This window comes from Anguilla anguilla, chromosome 9 (assembly GCF_013347855.1).
Source record: "Anguilla anguilla isolate fAngAng1 chromosome 9, fAngAng1.pri, whole genome shotgun sequence".
In the NCBI taxonomy this organism is placed as follows: Eukaryota; Metazoa; Chordata; class Actinopteri; order Anguilliformes; family Anguillidae; genus Anguilla; species Anguilla anguilla.
Genome location: NC_049209.1, coordinates 46,075,312 through 46,091,352, shown reverse-complemented (window position 1 = coordinate 46,091,352; position 16,041 = coordinate 46,075,312). Strand labels below are relative to the sequence as shown.

The 16,041-nt window shown below is 38.5% G+C and overlaps 2 protein-coding genes and 1 pseudogene across 2 annotated transcripts; all 3 read left to right on the top strand.

Annotated features, from left to right (window-relative positions):
- Positions 1–1,716: 1,716 nt before the first annotated feature.
- Positions 1,717–3,534, top strand: LOC118236571 (annotated as a pseudogene).
- A 3,356-nt stretch (positions 3,535–6,890) lies between these two features.
- LOC118236554 (olfactory receptor 2K2-like) lies at positions 6,891–8,636 on the top strand. The gene is made up of 3 exons (XM_035435035.1): positions 6,891–6,964; positions 7,191–7,295; positions 7,530–8,636. Exon 3 carries the CDS (start codon positions 7,556–7,558, stop codon positions 8,510–8,512), a length of 957 nt encoding a protein of 318 aa, XP_035290926.1. The 5' UTR covers positions 6,891–6,964; positions 7,191–7,295; positions 7,530–7,555; the 3' UTR covers positions 8,513–8,636.
- Positions 8,637–12,914: 4,278 nt separating this feature from the next.
- LOC118236514 (olfactory receptor 142-like) lies at positions 12,915–14,706 on the top strand. Its single transcript, XM_035434963.1, has 3 exons — positions 12,915–12,968; positions 13,149–13,253; positions 13,666–14,706. Exon 3 carries the CDS (start codon positions 13,726–13,728, stop codon positions 14,656–14,658), a length of 933 nt encoding a protein of 310 aa, XP_035290854.1. The 5' UTR covers positions 12,915–12,968; positions 13,149–13,253; positions 13,666–13,725; the 3' UTR covers positions 14,659–14,706.
- Positions 14,707–16,041: the final 1,335 nt, after the last annotated feature.

The following is a 16,041-nucleotide window of genomic DNA, read 5'->3' as shown; positions in this document are numbered from 1 at the left end:
CTTTTAGCTTTTTTTTCTTTTTTTTTGGGGGGGGGGCGTAAATCCCAGTATTAGAAATGATGGATTTAGGGGAAAAAAGAGGGCATGGGGCACCAATTTCCTGAAGTGCACTTGGATTGTTGGGGCCATTTGACTTATCATCACCAAATTACACTTGAAAGAATCTCTGGAGTCTGACCTCAATAATTATCAAAAAATGTTGACTTTTCAAAACATTATGGCCACCACATGCCATCAATGATCATGGGTGTGGCCATGTTTTACTTAAACAGCTGTTACTCATGAACGCCATGTCCGTTCCTCACATATTTGGTACATAAGTACAGTCTATGATTCCAAAGAAGTATGCATGTTTTGGTGCATGTTTGCCCATAGGGGGTGCCATAGAAACCAAATATGTTTAAATGCTTATAACTCAACAGGTTGGCCAATAAGGCTGGAATTCCTCTGAAATTGCTGTAGAACTATATATATATATATATTATGTCCCTCAGGATGCAGACATTTTAACATTTAAGGACACCTAAATATACGAAAATACGAATAAATAATAACCAAATAAAATGTAAAAATTTCACAGGAAGTTTTTTCCAGTAATGTGTAATAATTCCTTCAATGAGGTTAGAATTCTTAACAATGACCCCATTGATTTTGGGGCAAGCACAAATGATCATAAAGAAACTCATTTCTGACTTCTGACTTCTGACTTCTGAAGTAAAACAAAGTAAGGCATTGAACTGTCAGTGCACTTTTGAAATGATATAATAGCATTTTATACTCAAACTTTTATATTAGAGTTAAATGACCCATTAAAGTGAGCCTGTTAAAAAATACAGGAAGAGGGCTCATTTAAAAAAAAAAAAATTAAGTTAGCTATTTATGTTGTTTTTTGTGTAGCATTTATTACATTGTGAAAAATAAACTGTCAAATGATGTTTTCTGGAAAATTGCCAAAACGGGTTTGACCTCCATATTTAGGTCTTGCACAGTTTTTACATTGCAAACTGTTATGGCGAGAGAATTGCCGGATCTGTAAATATATTTGATTGGCGGCTGTGCTGATACCAGCCCAATATTAGCTGGGGCTTCATTTTCCCAAAATGCTAACCTCATCTTCAAATCACAAAGCTAAGCATTCATCTTAAGATAGCGAATCACCCCGAAATGCTACGCAGTGTGACGTCAAGTACAATGCCAAATAATGTCCTTAGGTGGAAAATTACACTCTCCTGCCCCCTACTGTTAGAACCCTGCAAGCATGTCCTTCTGGCAGGCACAACCTCTATGGCAGAGGTAAATACGTCAACTGAAACCCTAAACCACTGTATATATGGCATGAAATCACAGGGCACAATTGGTCACACAAAGTTACTTAGATAAGCTGTCCTGTCTTTCCAGTGCCTGGAGGGGTAGGTAACTGCCATATACCACACAGCTACTCTGTCCCTGCAGGAGGGGGTTACCTGGGTGGTAGAAGGGTGTTACAATGTTATTCTGACCTGACCTTATTGGGCAAAGAGAAGATGTGTGGAAGTGGGAGGTTCTCCCAGGATTGTATTTAAGGGAGGCGCAACAAAAAATTTGTGGAGAACTGCTTAACAGTCTCCTGTCAGTCACAGTAATTTCTGTACAGAATTACCTGTTTATTTTTATTACATCAAATAACAGTGCTGTTGGTATGTTTTGTATTGCTGGTATGGTATTTTTTGTGTTGTGTTAGGAATTAGATTTATTTTAAGTTGCATTGACTTACGCTTGCTTAATGTTGTTTTCCTTTACTTTGCTAGCTATCAAGCTATTGGTGCTTGGATGCAGTAAATATTTGTGATTTACAAAATGTCTAAACTCCTCTTTTTGAATCCAAAACGTCTTCTGCCCCACAAGAAATTTCCTTCCCGACTTCGCTGTGAAAGAACCCACGAAAGCCAATGTATTTTTCTGAAGTTTGACAACATCCGGGACAGAGCGGTATGTAAATTTGCATCTCATTGACACAAAACTGTAGTCTACTACAAGTCCTAACAGTCTGAGTTCTACGGCAGGTACAAGTTTTAAAACTTCTGTGTGTGGCAATTCCGATAACCCCTGAGCACAGCCGTGAGTTGCAGTAATCCTCAAGACCATACGGAATCTATCACAGGTGGATCCAAATCACCAGACCAGAATTATATCCCACAACCTGAGATTGTCATGTGCTAGAGCAAACAATCTACAAACAATTACAGAACCTGATGTGCAGCCTAGCACCAAAGCTTAAGTGCTAAATTGGGGGTGAAACTGGTGTGCATAAGTAAATAAGCCAATCAGATGAACTACCATGGAACGTCTTCCTGGACCTCTTAAAATATTTTTTAAGTGAATTGATATGAAAACTGTGCTTGTGAATGAATTCATATTGTCTTCTTTCTAGATATACTAAGTAATCCAACACAAAACTTACGCGTCTGAAAATGCCTCACCTACACACATGCACGCACACACACCACACACGCACACCCACAATTTTATTATGTTTTATTAAAATTGTATAAACTACATGGCTCCCTCCCACAGAACAGACTGTTTGAACACTGAAGACCATGGGGAACTCAACTGAGGTCACCTTCTTCATTTTGGCAGCCTATGGGGATCTTGGAAAAATTAAATATTTTTATTTCAGCTTAGTGCTTTTTTTGAATCTCACAATTATTTTGACAAACGTAACTCTTATTTCATTGATATTTGTGGATAGGAGCCTACATGAACCCATGTATATGTTCATGGGAAATTTATTTATCAATGAATTGTATGGAAGCACTGCCTTGTTTCCCATGCTATTATTACATATTTTATCAGACACTATGATTCAACACTCATGAAATTTCCAGAGCTTTTTGTGTTTTACAGTGTTTTGGCTTGCACACATATGCATCAATAGAATTGTGTAATTTTGCTATTATGGCTTATGACAGGTATTTGTCCATCTGTCATCCATTACATTACAGCAGTAGGATGACTTCTTGCAAAGTATGCTCATTAGTTGTGTTCATCTGGGTTTCTTCATTCATCGGATATGTAATTACTCTGTCCTTACAATTACGGTTACCATTGTGTGGGAATATCATCCAAAAAGTGTGTTGTGCCAACTATTATTTGGTGAAACTTTCTTGCATAGACACAACGATAAACAACATCTATGGACTTTTCAATACATTTCTGAGTGTAGTCCTCCCTTTTATCCTCATATTATATTCCTATGCAAACATTTTAATAATCTGTTATAAATCAGCCAAAGAGACTCAGGGCAAAGCTTTGAATACATGCGTTCCCCAAGTAATATTACTTGTGAACTTTGCTGTTTCTGCTACCTTTGAAGTTGTGCAAAGCCGATTTGACATGACACACGTTCCCCAATTCACTCGGAATGCTTTGACGGTGTATCTTTTGGCATGTCCTCAGCTCTTTAACCCAATCATGTATGGAGTAAGGCTTACAAAAATAAGGACCGCTTTGAAAAACAGGTTTTTTCAGCTAACGCAAAATAAAGATTTATGAGCATTCTACGCTTCTGGGCCGTTTGTTATTCATGAAACAATAGGCACAAAAATGTGTCAAGATGGATGATGCAAAAACATCTGTATATGGTCTGTACACTGATTTACTTTTTTAATGGAACAAAAAAAAACTAGGAGGTATTTATTATTGCTTGATTCATTCATTTTTGTAGGAGTTGTGGTAGGTTTGTAATTCACTTTTCTTTTTAACATTTTTTGGGGCATAAGGGGCATGGGTATCATTTGATTCCTAAAGTGTGTTTGGATTTTTGCCAAACACCAAATGTCTATATTTCAGTTCATGAATGTGGAAAATATTCTATGTTAATTGATGACTCAATGGAATCTAACAAAGTAACATTTTTCTGAACTTATGCATGCAGATATTTCACAAAAGTGTAAGTACCATAAATGTTCACACCCCTGTTTTCAGTCATTTTTGCTCCTGCTCTTTGCATGGAGAACAAATCTGAGCTGTCTACTATAGTGTATAATGATATTGGTGAATATTGGTGGTATTGGGGGACCTTTGGTCATTATTTTGTGCATATTCTTTTAAGATTCTTCAGTTCTAAGCTTATGGACTGCCCTCTTCAATTCTGACAACAAATTTTTAATTGGTTTGAAGTCTTCAGTCGAGATGGCCATTGTGTACATCCTCTGTGCTACATGGTCATTTATTATCCACGTACTCTAACAATATAATTTAATTTTTGCTGTCATTTTTAGATAATTCATGCTGTACAGGGCTGTAAGAACAATTTCTTTACTGTTTGTGGTATGCTGAATTGCAAACTGATGGTGGTAACAGCAACAGCAGGTAGATTGATCAATAAACACATTTAAAATGCTGATTTTCTTCCAACCATATGTTTCACGAAAGCATGAAACCTTAGTCTCTGCCAATGAACCAGCAACATCAAAGGCATCACATAATATTAGTAGGCATGTTCTGTTATGTAAACAACTTTAAAAAAATACCACTACAACAAATAATTTAAAACATGATGAATGCATAGTAAGCACAAGTACAAGATAAAATATTTAAGAAACATTAAAATGTTAAAATATAATAAAGAATATATCATTAAAGAAGTAAAACCAGAAGTAAAAACTAAATAATAAAATAAATAATCATTTGAAAGAAACATTACACAACAAAGTAACACTGCAACAAATAATTTTTGAAGTTACCATCACAGCCTTTCATGGGGTCATGGGTTTTTTTTCGTTTGTATGACTCAAAAATATCCAATAAATATGCGGAGACGTATCCTTAGTGGGCATGATGCATTTGTGATGATGTAATCGACTGGAACAAAAAAGATTGTCCTGTCATCAATTCCCAATTAATAGCAGACTAACTGAAGTCACCCATAATAATAGTCTCACCTTCCTGAAAAGCCTGTTTTAGGTATATTCCAAAGAGCATTGAATACACTTTTGTCTGAAGCTGGTAGCCAGTAACACACGCCTATAGTAAGGCCCTTTTCAAGTTCCCCTATGAGCTTAATCCAAATATCTTAACTAGGTATGAGTTGGTCAATTTCTGGAATTTCTTGAACATTCAGATTTTCTTACACCACCACCTCTCTTACTGGATCTATCCTTCCTAATGAGTTTGTACCCCTCTATATTCATCCCCATCCTCCTCCCCAAGCCATGTCTCTGTAATCCCAACTATGTCATAGCGCCCACTATTCACAGCAGCCTCAAGTTCCAAACGGTTGTGGTTATACTTCTAGCATTTAAAAAAGGCATTTCAGATCCTCTTCTACGCATCCTCTCCCGTTCCCTCGCCCCCTGCCGTCTCGAGTCCTTACTAAAATTTTGCTTCAAAAACATTTCATTGGTGTTCACACTATTATTGGTAGCCTTGATAGCTTCCATCCGGGCAATCTGGCCTCCCTGCCCCCCCAAGATCTAGTGTAAATAATCCAGTGCTACCCTTAGACATGCACTGGCCCATGTGCAGCAGTATCCCTCCAGTTTAGGTGCAGTCCGTTCATCCATTACAGTGGTCTTCCATGGTCTGCAAAGTTGTTTGTTACTGCTGAGCTAATTAGTGTGTTCTTGCTTGTTATGAATGTACCAGTTGGTTTTGAGTTCAGACAGATTCTACAGAGTTGTCTATCAGCTATCGAAAGCATGAGAAGAAAAAAATCACGTAACAGTGATAAATGAAGCACACATTTACTGTTTGTAGGATGCTATATTACTAGCTTCTACAACCATCTAGCTGGCCGCAAGTCTGCGACCCGTAGACATCAACAGGTGCTGAGTATCTTCTCTGGTGATGCTCTGCCAGCCAGGTACTGCAGCCACCTTCAGGTCCTCCATGTTTCGGGGGCTAGGTGCCTTAAGTTTTCTCTTCAGTGTATGAAACACATGTTCAATTGGATTCTGATCAAGGGAATGTCTTAGCCAGTAAAGAATTTTCCTTTTTTATTTTCTTGGAAAACTATTTGCTGCTTTAGCAGTTAGGGATCGTTGCCTTGCTGTAGGATATGAAGCACTGTCCAATGAGTTTGGAGGCATTTGGATGGACTTGAGCAGATAAGATTCTTCTGTACACTTCAAAATGTATTCACCTACTGCTATCAGCAGTTACATCATCAATGAAGACAAGTGAGCCGTGTACCTGTGGCAGCCAAACATGCCCAAGCCATAACACCCCCACTATCACATATCACAGATGGGAGGGGTGGGGGGGGGGAGGCGTTTGCCCCTTTCGCTGTTCCTTTCAGCCAAATGCTAATAACACATTCACACAGGAAATCAAAAACCTGGAATCAACATTAGATACTGAAAGCTCCCTTATTCTTTCACTAAGGAAACAACTGAACACATCAGAGTAATCAAAAACAGCTGTGAAGCCATTTGTCCCAAACATTATGGTGCCCTGAAAAGGAGAGGCTATGTATGAAAAGTTCTGTAATTTCCACTGTGTGAAACCAAAATGCATTTAAAAAAGCTGAGAATCTGCACTTTAATCACATGAGAATTATTTTATTACCAATCAAAGATCGTGGAGAGCAGAGCCAAACCAAGCAAAAAAATGTCTTTGTCCAAAACATTATTGTGCTATCTGTATATAGAACATAAAATCATGGGGTACATCTGGTCCTACAAAGTCGCATATTAAGGTTGGGCTATCTCTCCTGTGAAATACAGGATTATGTTGTGATTGATTTTTAAGTTGGGCTATCTGTTCTGTACCTGGAGTGTTAGGTGGGGGGGGGGGGGGGGGGGGGGTCTGGGTGGTAGAATGCTATTACAATGTCATTCTGACCTGATCTTATTGGGCAAACAGATGATTGTGTGGAAGTGGGAGGTTCTCCCAGGATGGTATTTAAGGGAAGAGCAACAAAACATTTGTGGACAACTGTGGACAACAATCTCCTGTCAGTCACAGTGAATTCTGCACAGAGGTACCTGTTTATTTTTTTACAACAACAATTAACAATGCTGAGCTGGTATGTTTTGTGTTGCGATAGGAATCTGATTTATTTTAAGTTGCATTGACTTCGGCTTGCTTAATGTTGTGTTTGTGCATGCCCGTTTTCCTTTACTTTGCTAGCTACCAAGTCATTTGTGCTTGGATGCAGTCAATCATTGTGATTAACACAATGTCTAAACTCCTCTTTTTGAACTCAGAATGTCTGCTGCCACACAAGACATTGTCTTCCCAGCTTAGCTGTGAAACAGCCCAGGAGAACCAGCGCATTTGATCTGAGGTTTGACAGAATCCTGGACACTGCGGTATGTAAAGCTGCGTCTCAGTGACATAAAAACTCTGCTGGTCTGCTACAAATCCTAACAGTTATACAGCAAGTCCAATTCTTAAAACATCTGTGTTAGGCTATTCCGACAACCTCTGAGTGCAGGCATGGGTAGCAGCAAGTCTCAAGACCATTCGGAAACACACACACACACACAATTGCTCCATAACTTTGATTTTTTTCTAATAAAGTGTGTTCATGCTTCCTACCACAGAACACACTGATTGAACACTGAAGACCATGAAGAACTCAACTGAGGTAACTTTCTTCATTTTGGCAGCCTATGGGGATCTTGGAGAAAGGAAATATTTTTATTTCAGCTTTGTGCTTCTTCTGAATCTCACAATTATCTTTGCAAACCTTACACTGATTTTGTTGATATTTGTGGATAGGAGCCTACATGAACCCATGTATGTGTTTCTGTGTAATTTATTTTTTAATGAATTGTATGGAAACGCTTCCTTGTTTCCTGTGTTATTATTGCATATTTTATCAGACACTCATGAAATTTCCAGAGCTTTTTGCCTTTTGCAGGTTTTTTGCTTGTACACATATGGATCAACAGAATTGTGTAATTTTGCTGTTATGGCCTATGACAGGTATTTGGCCATCTGTCATCCACTACATTACAGCATTAGAATGACGTCTTGCAAAGTATGCTCATTAGTTGTGTTCATCTGGGTATTTTCATTCATCAACTTTACAGTTATTCTGTCATTACAAATTCGGTTACCATTGTGTGGGAATATCATAGACAAATTGTGTTGTGGCAACTATTCTTTGGTCAGACTTTCCTGCATAGACACAATGCTAAACAACATTTATGGACTTTTCGCTACGGTTCTTGTGTTAGCTGTCCCTTTGATCCCCATTTTATATTCCTATGCAAATATTGTAAGAATCTGTTTAAAATCACCCAAGGAAGCTCGGACCAAAGCTTTAAACACATGCGTTCCCCAAGTAATATCACTCCTGAACTTTGCGGTTTCCTGCTTTTATGAAATTGTCCAAAATCGATTTGACATGACATACATTCCCAAAGACGTTCGGAATGGTTTTACGATGTACTTCTTGACATGTCCTCAACTTCTCAACCCAATCATGTATGGACTCAGGATGACAAAAATAAGAAAATCTCTTAAAAACAGGTTCTTTCCTAACAGAGCTCTGCAACTGCCCCTAAACAAAGGGTCATAAACATGGTTTTTAAGCCATTTCGTATTCATGACAAGCTAGGCTTATTTTGCAATGTTTATAATGATAAAGACTTCTCAATATGGCATGTGCATTAATTTGTTTAGTTTTTCAATAAATAAACAAAGCAACAATGGAGAGATATATTCTTACTTATGTCATATATTTTGATGATTTTTTGTATTTTATTATTTATTATTATTTATTTATTGTTTGGGGGCTGAAATTCCCGCCTTAAAAGTATTCAGTAGGGAGGGTTTTCCTTGGAAAAAAGTGAGCAGGTGTATTGATATACTCTTGAAGTGCATTCAAATTGTTGATAAAGTGTTTGCACTGCTCTTTGCAAAGAAAACACAACGGAGTCATCTTTTGTCGTGTATAATGAGATTGCTGAACATATTTAGGGGGAGTTTTGCTCATTTCTCTGTACAGAATCATTCAAGATGCTTCTGGTCTACACTTATGGACTGCCCTCTTTAATTCAGACCACACATTTTCAACTGAGTTCAAGTCCCATATCTAGATGGCCATTGAGTACAGTCTCTGTGCTATGTTGTTACATTGTTACATCCCACTAGTGTTTTATTGAGCATACCTCTCCTTCCTTTTGTGTCTTAAAGTCTCTTAGTAAAGTGCTGGGCCACCACGAGCCACCAGAACAGCTTCAATGTGCCTTGGCATAGATTCTACTAGTCTCTGGAACACTACTGCAGGGCTGGAACACAATTTTTCCAAAAGATATTCCCCCATTTGGTGTTTTGATGATGGTGGTGGACGTCGGTCCAAAAGATGTTCAACTGGGTTCAGATCTGGGAACTGCGAAGGCCACAGCATGAGATTCACATCATTCCAACCATTCAGTGACCTATCACACCCTGTGGATGGGGGCATTGTCATCTTGGAGGAGACCACTCCCATCAGGATAGAAATGTTTCATCATAGGATAAAGGTGATTACTCAGAATAACTTTGCATTGATTTGCAGTGATCCTTCCCTCTAAGGGGACAAGTCGACCCAAACCATGTCAGAAAAGTGCCCCTCACAGCATAACAGACCCACCAGACCCCCTCACTGTAGGGGTCGAGCGTTCAGACCAGTACCGCGCCACACATGCACTCGCCCTTTGTCAAGAATATGGTGAAGGATGTCATCTGACCATATCGCTTTATTCCACACCTCTATAGACCAGTGCCTATGGTTTTTACACCACTGCACTCCCAATTGTGCATTTGTCTTTGTAAGAAGCGGTTTATGCACTGCAACCCTAAAAAAATAACCCTCTCTGTGTAATTGTGTACGGACTGTTCCTGCTGACACAGTCTGATCACATCCTGCATTGACATTCTCAGTCACTAATCTACATCCTGACATTCTCAGGAAGAGTTGCCTGTTTGTTCTTACATATCGCACTAATGCACAAGCATCAAGGTGATTGGATGTGCGCTTTCGACCACAATTTCTGACCCTATTTACTGATGTCTTTCCCATAGATTTAAATGCAGATGTCACTTTAATCACTGTTCCTATTGAAACACTAGCCAGCTGAGCAGTCTTTGTGACTGAAGCTCCTACAATCCGTGTCCCAATAATGAACCCTCTTTCAAATTCGCTTAGATCTTCTCCTCTTGCCATTTTGATCCAAAATCGAGGTCAACTAGGCCTGCTCAGTATTTTTATACATGCCACAGAGCATGATAGGATGCTAATTGATTAATTGTATCATGCGGTACACCTGTTTGGAAGCAACTGCTTTCAGGATCCAAGTCCCCAGAACTCAAAGTTTCAGACCAGTATCATGTCCTGTGTCCTGAGATTGTTATGTGCTAAGGCCTAGGGCTCCCCTGTCCCCTCCCCCCTTAAAGGATTCCATTATGACAACACAAATTATTTATGAACTGCTTGTGTATAATAACGTCATATTTTCTTCTTTCTGGATGTATACAATAAGTAATCAAACAAAAAAACTCAATCCTTACACGTCTGTAAATATACTTTGCACATAATAATGATCTGTGAATCCAATTTTATTTCTTATTTGTTTTCCTAAAATGTTTAAACTACTTGGCTGCTTCCCACAGAACACACTGTGAGCACTGAAGACCATGGAGAATTCATCCCAGGTCACTTTCTTCATTTTGGCAGGCTATGTGGATCTTGGAAAAATTAAATATTTTTATTTTTGCTGTTTACTTCTTCTATATCTCACAATTATGATTGCAAACATTAGGTAGCAGGAGGTAGCAATCATAGCTAACTGACAGTTCTCATTACCAAACCCAGACAGTTCGGGTGAACTTTTATAGTGGGAAATTTAGGCTTAGAAAAATACGTTTTAAAATACATTTAAACGAATAATAATAAAAAAATTATGCACATTTGTTTTGTTGTTGCCTAAAGACAACTGGCAAGTGTCACAATCTACCACCATGTTACTCCTTTAAGATAGCACTATGTGCCTACATAGGCAGGTGCGCAACGTGCGATATTTAAAAAAAAATACATGTCATAATGGTTAGTCATAATATTTACATCCATTTATATCCATTTATCCATAATATCCGTCATTATAATAGCAATCCGCCAAGGTGCAAGCGCACCTGGCTTTTAAAGGGAATGGGAGATGAGACTCTGATTGGCTTATTTCATGTTACGCCCAAAACACACCTATGATTAATTAAGAGACTAAGTACAACCCCTTTGTACCATGCGCCTTACTTTGGGCTTAGATTATCCGCCGTTAAACTAGCAAAAGTGGATTTGGACACACCCTAAATGCACTACCCCCATGCGCTTTCGACCGCGCGCTTAGATCGTTAAAATATAGCCCACAGACTGACTTAGCAGTGTACCTGATTTTCCGCAAAATATTAAAATATTGTCGAAATGTCACAATAACCTAACAAATTGGCACATGGGGAGACATTAAAAACACCTATTGCAACTACGTGTTCCTGTGGGAAAAAAATGATGTCGTATTTCACCGTATTGGTACCACTGACTTGCAATGAATGGGTGGCTAAAAGACCTATACTGGAGCCAACCACATAGGCATTGGTGAGCAACCAATCTTCAAGCATCTCTCAGCAAGACCAGGAAGCGAGCGATGTCCTACCAGTTACTGCATACAAGGGTTCATAAACTTTTTCCAGCCTGATCTGTGGATGTTTAGACTATGTGTTCGATTGTTTTTTGTGCTTCGTGCTTTGTTGCTGCCACTGTTGCGGCTGTCTCCCCGACAAACAGACATAATGACGTCACGGTCCTGTCGCAGAGATGCGGATCCAAAGATGCGCCTGAGAGACGACGCACGCCCATCGCTTGGCAACAAGTCTAAAGGATGCCTGTTGTGATGAAGCCAAGGCCGTCGCGGAGCAGCTTTATTAGAGAGATGCCGGACCATACATTGATGATGTGCATCTTTTTAAGTTAGTTGGAGTCTGGGTCCGAGTCTTAGCCTACGGTTTGGAGTTGCCTACTGCCTACAGTCCACATTGTCTGCAATCTGCTCAACTTGACTACCACCATCAGCATCTTCGCTTACAAACTTTTCTGTAACGTGTAAAGTCGCTAATAGTAGCCTTTGTGTTACTTTTACTTATAGAAAGTTATATACGAGAGCAGATTGTAAGGATAGCCAGAGATTACCCCAGTTTCTAACTCAAAAAATCTGTAAGGAACTGGAGGACATACTTTTAAACAAGAGGACTATCTAGCATGGGATATATTTACCTGCCCGGTGAGGTCTTGCAACCTGCACTGAACCTGTATATATGCTAGAACTACTTTAGGACAAATGGATCTTACTCCCTGCTTTGCTGTATAATAGCATTTTATATATGACTATGTGCTTAACTGGCCCTTCTTTTGGGGTGGCTTCATGTTACGTCCAATAGCGTACACCTGGTAATGGTAACGCAGCTCAGTCATGGGTTGTAACATCAATAAAGACATGTAAAGAGCAATTTATTGTGCATTGTTAGTTTAAGCTGAATATGCTTGTCTATTATTGTGACTTAAATGAAGATCAGACCACAATGAATGGGTTATTAATTCAGAAATCCAGGTAATTCCAAAGGGTTCAAAAACTTTTTCTTGCAACTGTATATATACATACATGTATATGTATGTATATATGTATGTTAGGCAGGAATTGATGGGGTACATCTGGTTGTACAAGGTTTCTTATTTAATGTAATTAGTTCTGCTATCTCTCCAGGGCCTTATGCAACACAGCTACTCTATCCCAGTAGGAGGGGGGTGCCTGGGTGAGAAAAGGGTGTTAAAAAATTACAGTATCATTCTGGCCAGACCTTATTTGGGAAAGCAGAAGGTTGCGTGGAAGTGGGAGGTTCTCCCAAAATGGTATTTAAGGGAAGCTCAACAGTCAGTCACAGTCATTTTTGTACAGAATTACCTGATGATTTTTTTTTTTATCAGAACAATTCACCATTCTGAGCTGGTATGTTCTGTGTTATTTTAGAAATGAGATTTGTTTTATGTTGCATTGATTGAGGCTTGCTTAATGTTCTGTTTGCACATGCCAGTTTTCCTTTACTTTGGTTGCTATCAAGCTATTGATGCTTAGATGCAGTAAATCATTGTCATTTGCACCATGTCTAAACCTCTCTTTTTAATGCAGAATGTCTGCTGCTCCACAAGAAATTGTGTTCCCAGCTTTGCTGTGAAAGGACCCAGGAGAGCCTATGTATATGTTCTGAAGTGTGATGGCATGCCGGACACTTAGGTATGTAAAGCTGCATCTTGGTGGTACAAAATTCTTGTTTCGTAATCGTCTGTGTGTGGCAACTCCCACAACCTCTGAGTGCAGCCATGGGTAGCAGCAAGTCTCAAGTCCATCCGGAATCTACCATAAGTGGACCCACATCCACAGACCTCTGAGTTTCAGACCAGTATTATGTCCCATCACCTGAGATTGTCATGTACTGGGGCAATCCAAAAGCATGTACCAGTGCAGGACCTGATGCCGGGTGTGTGGGTGTGCAGCCTAGCACCAAGGCATATCTGCTAACTTGGGATGAAATTGGTGTGCATGAGTAAATAAGCCAATTACATTAATTTCACACACACTTACACGCGCACACACACACACACACTAATGCTCTGTAACTTTGATTTTATTCTAATGTGTTTTCCAGAAATGTATCAAACACATGGCTCACTCCCACAGAACACACTGTGATTGAGCATTGAAGACCATGGAGAACACATCTGAGGTCACTTTCCTCATTTTGGCAGCCTATGGGGATCTTGGAAAAATGAAATATTTTTATTTTTGCTGTTTACTTCTTCTATATCTCACAATTGTGATTGCAAACATTATTCTTATTTCATTGATATTCCTGGATAGGAGTCTACACGAGCCCATGTATGTGTTTCTGTGTAGTTTATTTATGAATGAATTGTATGGAAGCACCACCTTTTTTCCTGTGTTATTATTACATATTTTAGCAGACACCCATGAAATTTCCAGAGCTAATTGTAATTTGCAGAATTTTTGCTTGCACACATATGGAACAACAGAAATTTATAATTTAGCTGTTATGGCTTATGACAGGTATTTGTCCATCTGCCATCCATTACATTACAGCAGCAGGATGAATTCTTGCAAAATGTACTCACTAATTGTGTTCACATGGTCTTTTGCATTCATAAAATTTTTAATTCCTTTGTCTTTACAATTACAACTACCATTGTGTGGGAATATCATTCACAAATTGTATTGTGCCAACTATTCTTTGGTTAGACTTTCTTGCATAGACACAACTCTAGATAACATTTATGGAGTTTTCAGTTTAGTTTTGAGTGTTGCTGTCCCTTTGATCCCCATTTTATTTTCCTATGCAAACATTGTAAGAATCTGTTATAAGTCACCCAAAGAGGCTCGGGTCAAAGCTTTAAACACTTGCATTCCCCAAGTAATATCACTCCTGAACTTCTCAGTTTCTGGTTTCTTTGAAATTGTGGAAACCCAGTTTGACTTGGCACATATTCCCCAACTTATTCGTAACATTTTTGTGGTGTACTTATTTACATGTCCTCAACTTCTTAATCCAGTCATGTATGGAGTCAGGCTGACAAAAATAAGGAAAGCTTTAAAAAAAAGGTTCTTTCCTAACAGCACTGTGTAAATGTCACTAAATAAAGGTTCATAAACATTGTTTTCAGGCTTCAAAGTTTGATATTTGAAACTAACAGTACATTTTGCCACGTTTCGAGATTTATGATGCAAGAACTTTTCTATATGGTCTATAGGCAGCCTACATTGTTTTGTAAAGGAACAAAACGAATGGGGAGACATATATTCTTATTAATATATTTTTGCTCATTTTTTGATGGTTCATTGTTTTTTTTTTGTTTTTTTTACTTAATATTTATTGGTTGGGGGCTTAAGTCCCAGTACTAGAAGTACACAATAGGGAGGGTTTTCCTTGGGGAAAAAAAGGTGGCAGGCTTATCAATTTATTCCTTATGTGCATTCGATTTGTTGCCAAAGACTATACAGTGCTCTCAATAAAGATGTACAATAGAGAATAAAAAGGCTAAAATGAACAATGCAAATACTGTAGCATATTTCAGTCCTCTCACACATGGAAAATATTCAACATTAATTACGATTCAATGGAATCAACCAAAATAATACTGTTCTCAAATTATGCATTTATTTCACAAAATAATAAGTGCCACAAATATTCACACCCCTGTTTCAGTCAGTGTTCATAGCCTCGCTTTGGAAGGAGAACACTAGTGACTCATCTTCTGTAGTGTATAATGAGATTGTTGAGCATATTGAGAGTTTAGTACATTTCTCTGTACAGCTGCTGCATTACATCCCACATGCTTTATTGCATCTCATATATATAACAGGTGAGAGCCCTACCACTGTCCCTCACCCAAACGTCTTAGACAAACACTTGCCAGCGTGACAAACACTTGCCAGCTGTAATTTCTAAACAGTTCATCCAATATGGAAGAAAATACCCTCAAATTAAAGCTGACAGTCTAGTTAATGTCTAGTGCGAGCAGAAGCAAGACAAACAGGAAATGATATATGCTCGGCAAAAGAAGTGTTTAGATTTGTGAAAAATAATGTCACAGGGATATTTATAATGACGTTAATGACAACCTTGATGACAACATGAACTTTTTAAACAGTGCTATGAGAGCATATTCTCTTCATTTGTTAAAAATAAATTCGCATATGGGGTATTTCTCTAAACAAAACTCAATGGATGCAGCCTAGCAAGCTATTTTACTTTACTTGTCCTTAGAAACGACGTTGTCCTTAATTATATAATATGAACAGATGTCCTTAATTATGTAATATGAACAGATCATTGTAATTAAAATAGACTTAATTGCAATTGACATTAAGCAACTAAATGATGTTGGACTTAACTGCAAGTCTTTATGTCAATGTAACAGGTTCTGAAGTTCCTCTCCCCGCAAACCACACAGTCCGCAATTCTGGGGCGGACGTGGGCTTTATTGTGCGCTTCAAATAAACAAACATG

What these genes read in the sequence shown, in the direction of transcription:
- LOC118236554 (XM_035435035.1), top strand. Translation starts at nt 7,556, where the DNA reads ATGAAGAACTCAACTGAGGTAACTTTCTTCATTTTGGCAGCCTATGGG.
- LOC118236514 (XM_035434963.1), top strand. Translation starts at nt 13,726, where the DNA reads ATGGAGAACACATCTGAGGTCACTTTCCTCATTTTGGCAGCCTATGGG.